Source organism: Clarias gariepinus, chromosome 7 (assembly GCF_024256425.1).
Source record: "Clarias gariepinus isolate MV-2021 ecotype Netherlands chromosome 7, CGAR_prim_01v2, whole genome shotgun sequence".
NCBI lineage: Eukaryota > Metazoa > Chordata > Actinopteri > Siluriformes > Clariidae > Clarias > Clarias gariepinus.
In genome coordinates this window covers 32,513,856-32,532,500 of record NC_071106.1, presented here as the reverse complement: position 1 = coordinate 32,532,500, position 18,645 = coordinate 32,513,856, and the positions used below count along the sequence as shown (strand labels likewise).

At 39.5% G+C, this 18,645-nt stretch overlaps 2 protein-coding genes across 2 annotated transcripts in view; both read left to right on the top strand.

Annotated features, from left to right (window-relative positions):
* Positions 1-380, top strand: part of LOC128527660 (uncharacterized) — a 3,745-nt gene extending 3,365 nt beyond the window's left edge. The window contains exon 5 of the mRNA XM_053500122.1: positions 1-380. This exon is cut by the window's left edge and continues 279 nt beyond it. Within this exon, the coding sequence (XP_053356097.1) occupies positions 1-380 (380 nt within the window).
* Positions 381-4,126: 3,746 nt separating this feature from the next.
* Positions 4,127-17,000, top strand: LOC128528256 (uncharacterized). The gene is made up of 3 exons (XM_053501017.1): positions 4,127-4,211; positions 10,560-10,613; positions 15,588-17,000. The coding sequence occupies exons 1-3, from the start codon at positions 4,189-4,191 to the stop codon at positions 16,948-16,950; spliced, it is 1,440 nt and encodes a 479-aa protein (XP_053356992.1). The 5' UTR covers positions 4,127-4,188; the 3' UTR covers positions 16,951-17,000.
* Positions 17,001-18,645: the final 1,645 nt, after the last annotated feature.

The following is an 18,645-nucleotide window of genomic DNA, read 5'->3' as shown; positions in this document are numbered from 1 at the left end:
GTGGAGGGCTCCTCAATGTGCCTATTTCTAAAGAGTTACTGGCCTCAGCTGCATCTGCCAGGTCTAGATATAGAATGCACCTGGATCAGCAGAAGGCTAAGAAAATTACAGATGTCCAGGCACAGAAACGGAAATCTTTAGAAGAAAACATTGAGCACCTGAAAAAGAAAAAGAAAATTCTGGTCCAGGTATCTATGAGCCTGCAGAGGGATGCGGATCAGCTTGCAGAAGAAGCTGAAGGAAAAACTGGCACCTTGATGGCACAGCTCATTACAAAATCGAACACACTGAGGAAGAGGTATAAAGAAAAAACAAGTGAATTACAGCAAATTGAGACCGAGTTGGAGGCGAAGGGCAAAGAACTGAGATCAATACAGTAAAAAACAAATGTTCAGGTTAATGGCATGCAGTGTACTTACTGCTGTGCAGTGTTTGTTTGAAATCTTCATAAGCCCATGGCTGTCAATATTATTCCTAATGATTAGTCAGTGCAAAGAATATTTTGCAATTTTGTTTCACTCTTTCTGTAAATCAATAAAGAGTTTAATTGGTTGTGTTGTGTGGTGTTTGCAAATTTGTTACTACAAAATTGGTCTTAAATTTCATTCTGTACGGTATTAAAAAGGTCTTAAAAAGTCTTAAATCTATCTCGTAGAAACCTGCAGATACCCTGCAGAGATCCATGATTTTCTTACATCTTTCTCTACCACTTCTTCCAACAGTATTATACTCTGTTATACTTTAATATTCATGTAGACACAACCTCCTGCCTTCTACCTTCCATTTCAGAGGGCATACTTTGGATCTGGTTATTACAAATTCTGACCCTATTAGCAAACGTTTCGTGTATGATCTGGGTGTGTCTGACCACAAGGTCCTTTCAATGGAGCTGTCACTCCCTTGTTCCCCCACAACAGCAAAAATACTTCTTTAAAAATCCGCCTTATATCCGGAAGTACTTGAAAACTACAGGCCCATTACTAACCTCCCTATCCTTTTAAACGTTCTGAAAAAAAAAGTTGTTGCTGCACAGCTTCAAAAAATTATTTGTTTTAGTCTGGTTTGCGCCCTGTTGAGTCACAAAGGACCTGCTGATGTCGGGTGATGCGGGCTGGATGCTGGGTCACTTCTCATCCTGTTGGACTTGACTTCTGCCATTGATACTGTTGATCAAAACACTTTTTCTTTACAGATTACGGCATACTGTAGGTTTTTCTGACTCTGTTCACAACAAGTTTTCATCTTATCTTGCTGAAGAACATAGCATGTTTCCCTGGGAGATGCTAAATTCGTTACACACAGTGTTACTTGTGGTGTTCCTCAGAGCTCAGTGCTCAGCCCCATATTATATATGCTTCCTCTGGGCTGTGTCATCAGCCGGCCTGAAATTTTATTTCGTTGCTATACTGATTATACTCAGCTTTACCTCAGGATAAAATCAACCACCTCATTTACGCTGCCTTCATCCGCTGTAACCATCTGTTTGGAGGAGATGAAGTCAGAAATTAAGCAAAATTTCAAGCAGCTGAACAGTTTTAAGACTGAAGTTGCTTTAGTAGGCACCTCACACCAGGTTAGGACATCTAACATCCCTATTATCACCTTTTCTGGACAGAATATCATGTTGTCAACATCTGTTATTAACCTCAGGGTTAAAAATGGACTGTCAGTTCAATTTATTCAGAATTGAATACAAGGTTTTGTACATCTATGGGGATGCCCCTCCCTTACTTAAAAAACTTATTACTTCACATACATCTACATTCAACCTCTGCTTTGTCTCAGTACATCTTCTGAAATTGGGAATGCTCTTCCAGAGTATCTGAGGTTGCCACAGACAGTTTACAGATGATTTTAAATCTGGTCTTAAAACTTAAATCTTTTATCAGAGCTTTTGTGCAAAAAGAAAAAATCCAGAATCTTGAGTGTGGTCTATAAAACAAAGCCTGGGGTAAGATCCGAAAACTGAGGCAGACAAGATTGCTGGAATACTGGGCAAAACAGGTGTGCTTGAAGCGGTGCCTAAAGCGACAAAAAAGGAACAAATGGAATGAAGTATAAAACAGAAGCGCAGGTGACCATGACAGACAGAGGCATGACCTGGCGTGCCGTGACTCATACAAGTTGAACATGTAAGTTGAACAGTCATACTAAAGGGCTCCACCTTTTTCTGGCCAGTCCTTGAGCAAACAGGCCCCTTCCAGCCAGTGCCATCACCGCTCCCCCACCATGATGCGTTTTCTGTCCAGGTGCATTAGTTCCTCCTGTGGGTAGTTCCCAGGAGACTCTCCCATCCTCGAGTATTAGCTCGAGGAGATAAAGCAAAGAGTTGTGCAGTGGATGCAAACATTGTGGAAGAGTGGCAGCGGAGTGATGTAATGTGCCCCAGGTCTGCCAAAGGCATAGAACCAAATGCAGCTTGTTGATCTCGCGTTAAAGACAGCCATGAACGACTGCACAAGCTCCTGCAGCACTTTCACGTTTACTAACGAGCCAGCTCTCCTTTGGTGACCGTAGAGCAATCATAACAGACTGTGACAGAGTTGGTTAGGATGCTCTCAATATCTTAGGCATGTCTATCAATATCTAGTAAAGGTTTAAATACCATCACTATTTAACTAGATTTAACAACCCCCGAGGATTGTATGTTGGGCTGGGATGGTAAACTTCTGTTTTTCATTCCCACTCAGAGTACTCAAGCAGATGAACATCTCTATATCTAAAGTAGAAAAACAGCAGAAATAGAAGTCAAATGAGGGGGAAAAATGCATTTATTACTGGATGTAAATAAGTGGGAGATGCATTTTGTGTACCTTTTTCACAGAGGGATGAGCCTGAAGGCTGCTTTTTTATTTGGTGTATAGACTTTTGCATATGGAGTTTTGATTTACATATAGGTCAGTCATAACATTATGAACACCTGCCTAATATTGGGTAGGTTTCCCCTTTTGATCCAATCCTGTAGCTTCACAATTTGGCTCTTGACAACACAATCAAATCTTTATTCTTGCCAACTCATCAACTTCAGGAAAAAAGGTTCACTTGCCGCTTAATATATCCTACCCACCTTTAACCACCATTGTAGTAAGATATTAAAAATGATTCTACTGTAAAAAGGGCCCGGTTGTACAGTATGTAATGGCTAGACAACTAGGTTAGAAAAACTCTTCACCTCTTATGTTCCCAGGCTGCAGTCAGGACATACCAAAATTGTTCCAAGGAAGGAAAACTGAAAAAAGGGGCATAGGTGGCCAAGGCTCACTGATGCACATGGGAAGTGAAGGCTGGCCAGTGTAGTGTGATCCAAAAGAAGACCTAGTGTAGCTTAAATTGACCTATATAACTTTTGTTAATCTAAAAATGTCAATCTGTCCTGTCCTGTTTATTGTGGGCAGTATAAGGTACACCTGTGCACTACTCATGATGTCAGATCAGCATCTTGATGTGGCACACCTGTGAGGTGGGATGGATTATCTCAGCAAAGCAGAAGTGCTCACTAATGTTGTAGTTGATATGGTTAAAAGCCTTTACAAGACAAACAAGTAAAAAAATAAAGGCCCTACATTGTGAGACAGTGACGGGCAGAGGTGGAAAGTAATGAATTACATTTACTCGCATTACTGTAATTAAGTAGATTTTTTTGTGTACTTCTTCTTTTTTTAAATCTGTAATTTTACTTTTACTTAAGTATGTTTTGTTTAAAGTATTGTACTTCACTACATTTTAAATCATATTCGCTACTGAGTAAAAAATAAATGAATGAAAATAAAAAAATAATACAAATAATACAACGGGAAAGGGAAAAAAATTGCACCCCGGAAACCACTGCACTGATTGATTGATGGCCATGGAGAAAAAACACGCATTCACACAAATTCATAAGAACGATGGAGACGGACAAAACAAACGCCAGTTATGCAGACACAGCTGAAAGTGAATGCCAACAAATTCTTATAAAAAAAGTAACTCACAACTAATTTTTCTCTGAGTAAATTTTTAATGAGCTACTTTTTACTTTTACTTGAGTAGATTTTTATCTGTATAAGAGTAACTTTACTTGTACTTTAGTAAAAGTTTACTAAAGTAACAGTACTTTTACTTAAGTAAAAAAAATGTATTACTCTTTCTACCTCTGGTGACGGGACACGTCTGTGTCCTTTGTGTATATGGGCACGGGTCCAAGAGAAGATGGACACGCAAACACTCAAAAGGTAACAGGTTTTTACTTTTTAATATTACTAACTTTAATGTTTTGACTCGACTAGTTACTATTAAAGCTAACACACAAATATGATTTTTATTTATAAGTAAATATACAAGTTCCTATAAATATATGAGTAGCTTGCTTATTTCATTATTTATTTATTTATTACAGCAATGTACTTTGCACTTGATAGCCTGATTTTTCAGCATTCAATGATTAAAGTTATACATGCCAATGCTTTAAAGATTTTAACATTGAGCTAAATTTCTATCTTTCTTTCTTTTTTCAACTGCAAACAATAAAATAAAATGGTTTATAAAAAATATAAAATTTTTAAGTTGTCTTTAAGTTCTTACTATTTTTAATGCCAAATTAAACATAACATGGTGCCATAAAATATTTATTACTAATTGTTTTGTCGTGCACTTCACTGTAACACATAAAAACACATATAAGTTGCAGGCACAGATAAGTAAATAAATAGATACTGTATGTATAAAACAACTGATTAAGCTAAGCTAAATTTTGTATTGAGCCAGGTATAATATAATAATAATTAATGAAGTATACCAGATCAATTATTAATTAACTAAATAAAGATGATATTTTAATTGTATATAACATATACTGTATATTGGAAAGATTATTTGACATATTCACTCTGTACACATTTCTTGTCTAGGCCAAGACTGTAGGGGCAAAAAGGGGGGCAATGTTGAGTTGCACTATGATCAGATCAATCTGATGACTCACACACTCTGGCCAACTGTCCTATTTAAAGGGACAGCATCCTTTTTTAATAAAAATCTACCTTAAACTTTCATCATAGTTGATTTCTGTTCAGAATGACAAGCGATCATTGCTGTATGTGAAAAATACGTGGCTGAGGACTACAACCTCTATGGATAATCTGTACACACAAATCAGCCTATAATGGGGGGAAGCAAAGTAGCGTCACGCGCTCAGAGAACAGGCAAACTTCACTCAACCCTGGAGACGCATGGTGACAACGCTAACCATTATGCCACCATGCTAGCCTTAACCAAATTTTCTTTAGGAGTTGTACAGATTATTGCTTTTGCCCTTGACACACTGATTGCTTCTCGCCGGACCCTTGCATGGTTAAAAAACCTTGATTCAGCTTCATGTTTTAGATTGTCTGTTAAATAAACCAACCTTGATCTGCACTTGCATTTTTTACCTTCTTTACTATTGTGACAGAATACTTTGCCTCTATCATAAATGCAGCAGAAGTAACATCTCAGCGTTTAAAGGAGATAAGTACCTGTTTGGAGGTTCTCACTCAATCAGTTTTTTCCTTTGTTGTTGCTGGAAAGAAAATTGGGGAGCAGCTGATGAATTTAAAACAATGCAAGAAATGAGCTGCAGAATATGCTTTGGAATTCCTGACATTGGCGGCGGAAAGTGAAACCTGCATTACAAGCAGCTTTTCTCCGAGGTGTGAAACTAAATTTACTCACTGAACTGGCTTGCCACAATGATCAAGTACTGTATCTCTTGAGTCAATCATTGAGATGACCATCCGTCTTAATCACTTGATCCAGAGCAGTCAGCTACATCAAAGGGGGTACCCACATCAGATCAGCAGAACCCCTCAAGTAAGCCATGCGAAGCTAACATTCATGCTGCTGAAGGGAAAAGGCAAAATAAGGAATGTCTCAGCTACTGTAGTCATCCAAATCATCAGGTAACATGCTGTTCCCTTCAGCTAGATCAGCTGCCGTATGTGGGGGCAGCCTTGGTACAAATCAAGACCCCAGTGAGTTCTTCCCAGTTTATTCTCCATGAATCATTAAGCCTCAAAGATATTATAAAACATTCAGTTTCTCTTCTCTCTCACATTGACTCAGGAGCAGCAGAAACTCATTGATTATGCTACCGTCGTTCGCTACAACATTCTCACGCTACCACTACAGCAACCTGTGTGTATTCAAGCTAGTTATGGCCCAATGGGGCTGGAATTGTAAATAAATTAACACCCTTAAAACTACAAGTTGGTGCCTTGCATATTAAATCTATATCATTTCTGGTGATGGTAATGGCTAAACAGCAGATGATTCTTGGATACCCCTGGATGCAGCTTTATGACCATCAGTTTTTCTGGTGTCAAAGGACCATTACAAAGTGGTCCCTCTTCTGCCATGTCCAGTCTTGCAGTTGGCCAGAACTACGATTGAGAACCCCAAACAATCTACCACAGTTGCAATCCCTCCAATTTATATGAGATACAGGGAGGCGTTTAGCAAGACCAAAGAAAGTTGTCTTCCTCCACATCGAGACTGTAATTGTGGTATCGACCTGCTGCCAGGTACATCTCCTTCATGAAATTGGATTTATCCTCTGCCATCGACTGAACAAGCAGCCATGGATAAATACAGCAAGGTTATATTCGTCCTTCTACATCACATGCTTCAGCTGGATTTTTCCTTTATAAGAGGAGGGGGGGCACTCAGACCCTGTATTAATTATATAATTATATGAATAATTATAGTGGACTTAATCGGATCACAGTAAAGTACCCATATCCATGGCCTCTGGTCCCATCTGCCCTTAAACAACTGCACACTGCTACGATGCTTACTAAACTAGATCTGTGCAGTGCCTACAATCTGGTATGCATTAGAAAATGTGATGAATGGAAGACAGCGTTCAGCACCACCTCCGGCCATTTTGAGTACTGTATGATGCCATATTCAGTGTTTGATTAACGACATACTGAGGGACATGCTGGGACACTTTATCATTATTGCACTATTGGCACGGCTACTGGAGAATCAATTCTACATTAAACTGAAAAAATATGAATTTCATGTCATATATGTTTCATTCCTGGGCTATATCACAAGTTCTAATGGAATGGCCTCGGATCAGAGTAAGATCATGGCAGTCACAGAATGGCCCACTCCAAAAACAGTCAAGGAATTACAACGTTTTAGGCTTTGCTAATTTTTACCATAGATTTATTCAGAACTTTGCTCAATAGCATGCCCACTCACTGCCCTCCTTAAGAAAGGTTCAAAACGCTTAACATGGAATCATGCTGCTGAAGAGGCCTTTCAAAAGCTCAAGACTGCTTTCACTACAGCTCCAATCTTGAAACACCCTGACCCTACCAAACCTTTTATTGTTGAAGTAGATGCTTCTGAATCTGGAGTTTTACAATATCTCAGCGATTTGGAGATAGACCCAAGATGCACCCTCTGGCCCTTTTCTCCAAGAAACTCACTACAGTACATCTGAATAAAATTATGATGTGGGCAACAGGGAACAACTAGTACCAGTGAAACTGGCTCTAGAGGAGTGGCGACACTGAATTGAAGGAGCCACCCATCCCTTCATGATACTGACTGACCACAAGAACCTGGAATACCTTAAAACAGCAAAGAGACTCAATCCACGTCAGGGTTGCTGGGAAATGTTGTTTTTTTTTTTTACTTGATTTAAATTTAGTCTCTCATACAGCCCAGGATCTAAGAACACCAAAGCTGATTCTTTTTCACTTCAGTTTCGGCCAGTAAACTTATGCTGATGCTCACACCGCAACATCCCTGGTCACATTTGGTGATTGATTTCATCATTGACCATCCTGAATCCCAAGGAAAGACCACTATAATAGTAAAAATAGACTAAAATAGTAAAAATGCTTCTCAAAATCATTGTGCCTTGTGCTATTGTCACGGTTACTGACTGCATTCAAGACAGCAGAGCTCTTATTTAAGTCTCTGGGTATCTCTGTGAATCTCACATCAGGTTATCACTCACAATCCAATAGTCAAGTGGAAAGAGCAAATCAGGAGGAAGGCATTTTCTTAAGAACCTACTGTTTTAAAAATCAAAGGGATTGGTCCCAGTTTCTTCCTTGGGCTTGTCGAGAACTCACTTTGCCACTCTGCCACACAGCTAACCCCATTCCAGTGTGTTCTGGGATATCAACCCCCTTGTTACCATGGAATGCTTGTCCTACAGCTTTTCCTATAATGGTTCCAGTGTGGGAGAGCACACAGACGGCTGGAACAAGTGGCATGCAAAACAAGCGTTTCGCTGACTGTCATAGAAGAGAGACACCCCAATATCAACCTGGAGCTCGAGTCTGGCTCTCCACACAGAATGTACCAGGTTGTAAAAAGCTCAATGGCAAGTATATGACCAATGGCCATATGAAATCATAAGTCAAGTCAATGAGGTAACATATAAGCTAGAACTTCCTCGTCACTGCAGAATTGTACCATGTGTCTTTCCATGTGTCTTGTCAGAAACCTGTAATTACTGGCCTCTTGGTCACCGACAATCCACTCAACTCACCGCCTGAACCAATGCTCATTGATGGTTAACCAACATACCAGATCTAGAACATTTTGAATTCAAGAAGAAGGGATGGTAAGCTGGAGTAATTAATCGGATAGAAGGGATATGGACCTGAAGAAAATTCATGGATTCCTTCACAAGATGTTCTTCATCCTGCTCTCTGCCAAGAATATCACACAAGATATCCAGAACGTCCCGCTCCCCGTTCCAGAGGACGCCCTAAGAAGGCGTCCATCAAGAAACTCAATTTCCCAGACTGCCATTCAGCGTACAAATATGAAGAACACGGACTACAACTCCCAACAATACTCTTTCCTCCGCTCAGGGTCTCCTGATTACTAACCGGCAACACCTGTGTTCAGTAATATTTCAGCTCTTGTCTGACTTTACCAAGCAGTTTTTTATTTGTGACATCTTGATTTTGACTGCTTGTTTTTTTATTTTGATTATTGCTTTTGTCCTTGACATACTGATTGCGTCTCACACAACACTTGCATGTTTTTGACCTTGATTCAGCTTCATGTTTTGGATTGTCTTTTAAATAAATCAACGCTGATCTGCACTTGCATTTCTTTACCTCCTTTACTATCGTGACAGTTAGCAGTTAGAATTTGCTCCCAATTTGGGAGCAAATTCGGCTTAGTGGAATGAGAGACAGAAATCCCTAGAGACAGAAATTTGAGGGTATGATTGAATATGGATTACATGCATTACATCTGCCCAGTGTGATAGTTAGGCAAAATTAACCACAGGTTAATTATGTTAGAGAAGGGTCAAAAGTCAACAAACAATTGCAGGGATGTTCACAAATGGTGAGTGGCTTGTAGATACAGATTAATCAGACGGAAAATAAATGTAATTGCAAAATAGGAGATGTGAATATCCTTACATTTATATGTGGATTAATAAATACAATTGTGAATTGTGTGACATTTAATTGGGATTTAATAAAATGATCTGACTCCATAAAATATAGTCTGCTATTATATAAATTAGGCCTAGTTGGTATGCAAATTTTTTTTTTAATGATGCAGGTCACGTAAGGGGCAGAATCGCTCATAAATTGTTCAAAACGGGCAGATCTGTAGGGCGTTCTAGACAGGCAGAGGTACTGCCATTTATACACACAGTAGCCAGGCAATCCTGCAATTAGTGTAAACATGCCGCACCTGGCGGCATGTTTATTTAAGGTTCCTGATACTTTGGCACTTGGTGCAATCATTTAGGTAGCACTGGTAAGGTAGCCGGGACAAAGACAAAGCCAAAAAAACAAAATACAAAGTGCACAGAAAAAGACAGAGGCAAAGATCCAGCCTTTGTCTCCTTAAGACGCCGTCGAGAGAGAGAGCGACACGCATCGGTTTGGCGTGCGCTCTTAGGTTAAGTATAAAGTACATAAAAAAACATACAAACTCTTTCTCTTATAAATCCTCATCTAGCGTAGAAACGGGAAGGTCTTCGCTTACCTTTTATAAGCACTCTCACCACCTTCTATTTCACTGAGACTCTAAAGTCCTGCGTCAGTGCTCTTTTAATCATCTAAACATCTCGGGGAGCGGCTCTCCATACAGCACCACGTAAACAATATTAAAATACTTTTAACTGAATACCAAAATATTGATGCTGTGAAAAGTGTAAGGATTACTACTGGTGCTTTTATACTTATTTTTTTAGTCTTATAAATGATAAGTAAATTAGATATGATGCCAAGCAGCTGTCTCATTACAACAAAGTATACGGAGTATTACAATTGCTAGAACAGTTTTACAAGTTTAAACATTTCATCTTGAAATAAGGAAAAGTCTAGACAAGTAACACATACCTACAGTTATAATGAGGTGTTGATCATTGTAAATAGACTGGAGTATAGGAAAATGTTGCACACTCTGGGTCTAAATTTATTTCTCTTTTATTTAGATGATATTTTGTCCACATCAGTAATGTAAGAACAAGCACTGGTATGTTACAGAATGATCACCCATACTATTAACACCACATAACATTAACATTGATTATCAATTATGTACAGGGATGTGGCCCCACCACACAACTTACAGCACCCAAAGGATCCACTGGAATCCAGGTATTTCACAGAAAACACCTTAAGTCATACTCTCTCTCTCTCTCTCTCTATATATATATATACACTACTGTTCAAAAGTTTTTTTTTCTTTCTACATTTTAAAGGAATGCTGAAGGTGTCCAAAAAATGCATTAATCTCCTTTGAACAGTTGATATTGAGATGTTTCTGTTACTTATGCTCTGTAAAGACTTCATATTGCAATTTTAACCACAAAGACTGCATTTAAAAAAAGGTTTTGGCCAAGGGAAGCGTAAAGGTAAAACAGGTCAGAAGTGCAGAATCAGCATTTTCTGAGCAGACATCTTACTGGACACCACTTACATCATTTTTATTTCTCTCATAGGAGGTGCTGTGTTTTACAAATAAAGCTCCCACAACAGAGACAATAACACTGTTGGTGATAACACTCCAAACTAATTTAAATTGTATTCTGCTTTTTTACTTTAAGGACATTTTATACAATATGGAGCACTCACTTATTGTAACCACATACATTTTTATTTAACACACCTTTTATGTGAAAGCAACACAGATCCAACCACTAGCGAGCCCCGGCAATATTTGTCTTAATATACAATTTAATATTTTCCACATGTAAAGTGTCCATCTTATCCTTGTCATCTAACCATGTACTTTACAGAACCCAACATTTTCACTACTCTAGCTGGCCCTGTCTATTTTGGAGCTAATCCCGATTTTCTTGGACTGGGCTGTGTTCTGACCCAGCACCACTCTCCTGTGGGTGTTCTAATACCTAGCGCAACTGCATCTTGCACATGCTGTGCATATTGTTGTTGCCATTAGGAAAGGCAATATATAGGTTGCTTGAGGTCTGAGGCTGGAGATTGATGTACTGTATAAACCTCTCCAAAATGTCTTTTAGCTGTCTTTCCAGAGCCAACTTAGCTGGAGTTCGCTCCATGGTTTCATGCTGGGTAGTGTTTACAGTACACATGGCACACTCTCTAAGGGTTACCAAGCCATTTCCACGACCCGCAGCAATGTACTGTTACTGACCACTATGAGGGCTGCCAAGAAAACATTGAATGCAGGGTGGACTCATATCGTAGGGCACTATGAGTTCATATCTCAGGCCAACATTTTTGACAAGGACTGTCCTATAAAGTATATCTTGTATAACTTTTCAACTAATGTGGTCTGATCCCCTGTTGTTATAACATTCTTTAGCTAGAATATTATGGGGTAATGGACCCTGATGTTGTGCATGTGATATCTCGGCCAGCGAGACTGGTATCTCATGCCCTTGATGGAATGGTCTCTTATAACAGTAGCCATCACTGGATGGGGTTTAGGCTCTACAGCTCAGGAACCATACTCATACATCCCTTTTGGTTGTGTACATTTAAAGCTAAAATGTTGTAAGCTTAACTTCTATCTGGTCAGTCTAGAACTTTTTTTTGGACAATTGAATGCCCATGACAGTGCACTATGATCTGTATACATGTCAAGACACACTTCTTGGCATTTAGAGGTTCAGAGGGAGGTCGCGCGCTGGACGGACCAATCGGTGGCCGCATTACAGGACGCACTTGATGACACAGACTGGGACATGTCCCGAAACAGCTCAGATGACGTCAGCGTGTTTACGGAAGCGGTTGTGGGATTCATCAGGAAACTAGCGGATGATACAGTGGAGAAAAAGACTATCAGGAAGTTTCCCAACCAGAAGCTGTGGGTGGATAAACAACACGGGACTTGCGTCGGGGGACATTGAACCGTATATGGCTGCGTCATATAACGTCTGGAAGGCGGTGAAAGAGGCGAAGCAGCGCTACGGAAGGAAACTAGAGTCACAACTCCAACAGATTGACTCTAGGAGCCTGTGGCAGGGACTAAGAACAATAACAGACTATAAAGCACCAACATCCGTAAACGCGGGTGTGATTCTGGCAGACGAGCTGAACACTTTCTAAGCTCGCTTCGAGGCTGCAGCTAAAGACGCTAGCGATGCTAATGCTAGCGGCGCTAACGACTGCAGACAGGAAGACACTACCAACACCGGAAACACGTTCATCATCTCTGAGCATGATGTGAGGAGAGCCTTCAAGGGAGTGAACACCAGGAAAGCAGCAGGACCAGACGGCATCTCAGGTCGTATCCTCAGAGCCTGCGCAGACCAGCTAGCACCTGTGTTTACTGAGATATTCAACCTCTCCTTATCTCAGTCGGTGATCCCCACATGCTTTAAAGAGTCCATCATTGTTCCTGTCCAGAGGAAACCTCATCCTGCTTCTCTCAATGACTATTGCCCTGTAGCCCTCACCTCAGTAGTGATGAAGTGCTTTGAACACCTGGTCAGAGACTTTATTATTTCTTCACTACTGGACACACTCGACCCACTACAGTTCGCATACCGCCCAAACCGTTCCACAGACAATGCAATCTGACATCTCCTCCACACATCACTTACTCACCTGGACACTCAGAGGGTGGATTATGTGAAAATGCTCTTCATCAACTACAGCTCTGCATTTAATACCATAATTCCCTCCACACTCACCACCAAGCTGGAGCACCTGGGACTCAGCTCATCTACAGTATGGGTCAATGGTTTCCCAACTTCCTGACTGGCAGACCACTGGCAGTAAAGATGGGCTGACATGTTTCAGGCTCCATCACTCTCAGCACGGAGCCCCCCAGGGGTGGGTTCTGAGCCCTCTGCTGTACTCTTTGTACACCTATGACTGCGTGGCCACCACCAACTCCATCGCCGTCATCAAGATTGCTGACAACACTGCCGTGGTGGGCCTGATCACCAACAACGATGTGTCGGCCTACCTAGAGGAGATTGGAAATCTGGAAAAATGGTGCCAGAGGAACAACCTCCTCCTAAACGTCAGCAAGACAAAGGAGCTGATGGTGGACTATTGTAAAAAGCAGGAGAGCAACTACCAGACAGTAGTAGTTGGACAGCTTTCGATACCTCGGTGTTCACATTACGCAGGACCTATCATGGTCCTGTCACATCAACACTGTGGTGAAAAAGCTGAGCGCATCATCCGCACCAAGCTCCCTGACCTGCACTCGATCTAAAGGAAACGGTGCTGGACCAAGGCCAGGAAGATAGTAAAGGACCTCAGCCATCCCAACAATGGACTGTTCTCTCTGTTGCAGTCTGGGAAGTGATTCCGCTTCCTGAAGGCCAACACAAAGAGACTGAGGAGGAGCTTTTTCCCGCAGGCGATAAGGTCTCTCAACCACAATACAACACAACACAGGACTAATACCGTTTTTTTAAATTCCCAACACTGACTGGGCATCCATGGCCACTTTGGACACATTCCTGCACACTTTGCACTACATATTTATATTTTCATCTAGGGACCACTGCACAAATAACTTTAATAAGTCACTTTATCATATTTATATATTTTCATCTGTGGACCACTGCACAAATCACTTTAAATAAGACACTTTATGAAGTCACTTTTTATGCATATTTGCACACCCCAGCCATTTCAAAACTTCTACATTTCTGTTTTGACAAATTTCTATTTCTATTTTCTTTTCTATATTTCTATATCTGTTATATTGATATTTTCTTCTTATATTGACATTCTGTTCTAAAGTATATTTTACTTTGTACAGTACATTTCACTAGTTAATCTTATTTTCTAACGTATTTCTTTTATTACAGTATATTTTTTGTACAGCACATTTTACTAGTTAATTTTATTCTTAATGTATTTCTTTTATTCATATTTATTTTGAATGTATAAGCTATTATACTGTATTTTAAGGTCACTGGCAGTCGTGTAAGCATTTCACTACTGTACATATCGTACTGTGTATGACTGTGTATGTGACAAATAAAAATTGAATTTAATTTGAATTTTTCCTCCATAGTAGTGGAATAATGGTGTTCAGCACCTCTGAGTGATCAGGAGGCATATGCAATCACTCTCTTATACGAGTTTGCTGGGAGAAGACTATGACCAGGCCAACATTACTGGCGTCAGTTTTTACTTTGAACTGCAGCAATAGATCAGGCTGACCAAGAATGATGCGTGTTTCGAATGCAAGTTTAAAGTGATCAAAGCTCTGCTGACACTTTTCTGTCCACTCCCACTTCATATTTTTGTTGACATTGAGTTGCAAGATCGGCAAAATAACAAATAAACTTGTGATACTGTCCTGCTAGACCCAAAAATCTCTACAAGGTCTTGACATCATGTGGCATGGGTGGCAAATTTATTCACAGCACTGTTTTTCTCCTTGTCAATTTCCACTTCTCTGTCTTAAAGCACATTCTTGTTTTACCCTGTTTATTTAATTTCATACTCACAGTTTTCTGTGCATATCATGTAGGTACATCACTGCATGCCATTATTATTACATGCTTTTTTTGTAGGTGATCAAAGTGAGAATGCAAGTACAAAGGAAATTTTCCAGGCTTTCTGGAATTTTAGGAAAAAAAGCTAAATATTTTTATTCAGTTTGGTTTATCCCTTAATTGTGCATCAAACCACCATTGTCAAACCACCATTGGTAACTGCAGTGGAATTTGTATATTTTTAGAATTTTTTTAATATTAACGTACTGTATTATCATGATCAAACAGTCAAGCAGTCAAATTTTACATGGATTTGAAACCACAATTTTTTTTTGTTCTAGAATGCAATTTGAAAGGCAGGATTCAGATACATTTCTCATCAGACTGAAGCCACATAAATTGAAATTAAATTTAAAGTGCTACCTACACTTTTCAGGGGTAGCTCAGTGGTTAAGGCATTGGACTATGGTTCGGAAGATCCCAGGTTCAAACCCCACAACCACCAAGTTGCCACTGTTAAGCCCTTGAGCAAGGCCCTTAACCCTCAACTGCTCAGATGTGTAATAAGATAAAAAATGTAAGTCGCTCTGGATAAGAGCGTCTGCCAAATGCCTAAATGTACACTTGCCATTAAAAGCCAATTCAACTTGATTTTAATTGTTGTTTTTATGCTTCACAGGTCAGAAGATGCCTCCTCAAAGCAGTGGACTTTTTCAAAAAAGATTTTTATCCCTTTGATTATTTTTGTGCTCATTTACATAATCTACCTCCTCAGTCAACAAAAAACTCTGAATATATACAAGGCACCTCCTTTTTACCCTGACTGGATGAAGAAGCCAGCATCTCTCCTGGCTTGTGGTTTTCCAGTAAAAAATGATCCAATCATTAAAGTGAACAATCATAAATCATATATGGTCGGCTCCTATATAGAGCACCGCCATAATGTGAAAATGATACATACAATTGCTATAGTGCTTCGAAGTGAGAATGCAAAATATCACTGCTTGCTGTGCTGCAATGGAACAAACAAATCTGTACAGGCTACATATGAAATTAGTTCTGACCACTTCGGATTTGAATACGGCACGGCTGATATTACCTGCCAAGTACCTGTAACATGTACAAAACCGACACACGTGGCTATCACTTCCCGACCAGTTAAAGAAGATGGATCTTCGCAGGACATTTACACGTTACAACCTGTTAAGAATCAAGAAATGCGTGAAAAATTTCCTTATGAGTTTGCAGTCTGCATTTCTGTCATGTTTGATTATAACAATGTCCTGGAGCTTGTGCAGGCCATGGAGATGTTCAAGATACTCGGTGTCCAAAAGGTAGCTATTTACAAAACTAGCTGCGATTCTAATGTACAGAAAGTCCTGAATTACTATGTCAAGCAGAACTTTGTGGAGCTTATCCCTTGGGACATATCATTATACATCAGTGTTTCTAGAGGCTTTAACAAGGCAGTTTCATCAGGGCAGCTGCACTACTTTGGGCAAATTCCAGCACTCAATGACTGTGTGTATCGGTACATGTACCAGAGTCGCTATGTATCTCTGCAAGACTTGGATGAACTTATTCTCCCTATGAATGTAAAAAACTGGACAGAGCTCCTGCCTGAATTGAAGAAGAAATACAAAGATATAGGTGCCTTTGAATTTGAGAATAATTATTTTCCTCTTTCCATCAAGGATTCAAGCTATAAATATTCACCAAACTTCTGGAAGAATGTTCCCGGAGTAAACATTTTGGAACATGTTGTTAGACTATCCAACAATGGTATAAATAAGTATAAAAACTTTAAAACCATTGTTGATCCTCGCTCCGTGTTACAGGCTACAGTCCATGGCCTTTTGAAATACACAAAGGGTATTGTCTGGGTGGACTCTAAGATTGCCCGTATGTATCACATGAGAAACATTTCAGATGAAATTTTCAATAAAAGCTCTCAAATACAGGACACACATCTCAGAGACTATGCGGACAGTCTGATCCCAGCTGTTTCTCAAGTCCTTCAAGAAGCACTGGGCATTAACTGAAGTACATAACTAATCATTGATAAACCAGAAAATATGTAAAGATTTGCAAAAGATCCAATAAAAAATCTAAATAATAATAATAATAAATTACATGAACAGTCTATTATATTGTCTAAATATAATAAATAGGTGGCAGGAACGTTATCTAAATTGTTTTTAGTAAAGAAACTGTAGAAGTCATTTTTAACTGACAATCTAAACAATATCTCTAACTATTTATTTAGGACTGTACAAACATCTCCATTTTCACATTCCATGCAAAACTCTTCTTCTACTAAATGAAATTAAAAAGGCAGATCAGATCTTATTTAAAATATATACTGAGAGGAAAACATTGAATTCTATTCCAATAATTCATCTTTTTAATATCTGGAAAATAAATGAATATGTTTATGAAATAAGAACATTCTGTGTATAAAGAAAGACCTTTGAATTAGAAGGCGCTGTGTGTGTGTGTGTGTGTGTGTGTGTGTGTGTGTGTGTGTGTGTGTGTGAATCTAAAGTAAGCTCAACTCTACCTCTCGTCTTACGCAAATACCCTTCCTCCACTTTTTTCACACACGCGTGTGCATACACAACGAAAACGCTGGTTTATCGGAAAAATAAACAAGAAATCTCTCTAATGACACTCGATTGAGTGACACACTAACCGAATCACTGCTGTAAAGAAAAAATAAAACAAATGAACCTGCACCACACCTGAAAAGAATCACGACAGAGCAGTGTTTCTGTGTAAAGCATGGAAAAGGATGTTTGTGTCTGTGAAGGTGAAAGTAGTCTGTGTGGTGTGTGTGTGCAGGCAAAGAGCAGGCTAAGCCTTGAGCAGAGAGAGAAAATGGATTTTTAACGTCTTTCTTTCTTTTTCTTTCTCGACTTTCTTTTGCTTTACACGCGTGCTTGTACAAACACGCATACAGACACAAAATAAAATGTGTTTTACGCACACACACGTGGTCAGTGTTATAGGAAACAGTATACGCGTGCACTGATGTTAATTATACCAGTAAGAGACGCGCACTAAGACCCAGCAGGGGAGACGATTATCCACAATTCCGCAGCACGAGAGAGAGAAAATCTGTTGGTTTAGTTGTGATCATGTGACACTCGGCGTCAAAACAATAAGATATGCGTGATACATGATACTCAGTACACGTAAACCAAGACTTATTTGTTTTCCAAGTCAAAATTTATTAAAAATCTTTGCTTGTCTAGCGGAACACTTGCAAACCGCATTACTCACAATGCAAGGTTTCACTGTATTGGGTAATTATGCATTAACAGCCAAAATAATGGGAGAAGCTCTGACATGAATTCCATAAAAATTTATGGAAGATTTTTAAATCTGATCCAATTCACATGCTGGGAAAACCACTGTCTGGAAAAGCATGTGAAGCATTTGTGTATCAAAAACTTTTTGTCGAAAAATTTGACCAAATTTTGGCCTATATGACCTTGGTCAGGTGACGTCATCTGATAAGGATTTAAATAGGAGTAAACCGGAAACATTCCTCAGATCTTTTGTCTTCATGACAGCCTAGTTGTGTTTTGCGTGTCTGTGTGTAAATCAGCTAAATAAGAGTTGTTTAACTCACCGATATGGCAGAGTTTTAAATGAGATGTCACTCCGTGTGTGATAAATCCATATTGGAGGGCGATCTCTGCACTTCACGTGCGGCTCGCATTCCTTAAAAGGAG

Excerpts from the sequence above, each read along its gene's own strand:
- LOC128528256 (XM_053501017.1), top strand. The coding sequence starts at position 4,189 with ATGGACACGCAAACACTCAAAAG. Across the intron at positions 4,212-10,559 it reads GACACGCAAACACTCAAAAG|GGATGTGGCCCCACCACACA; the intron begins GTAACAGGTTTT and ends AATTATGTACAG. Across the intron at positions 10,614-15,587 it reads AAGGATCCACTGGAATCCAG|GTCAGAAGATGCCTCCTCAA; the intron begins GTATTTCACAGA and ends TATGCTTCACAG.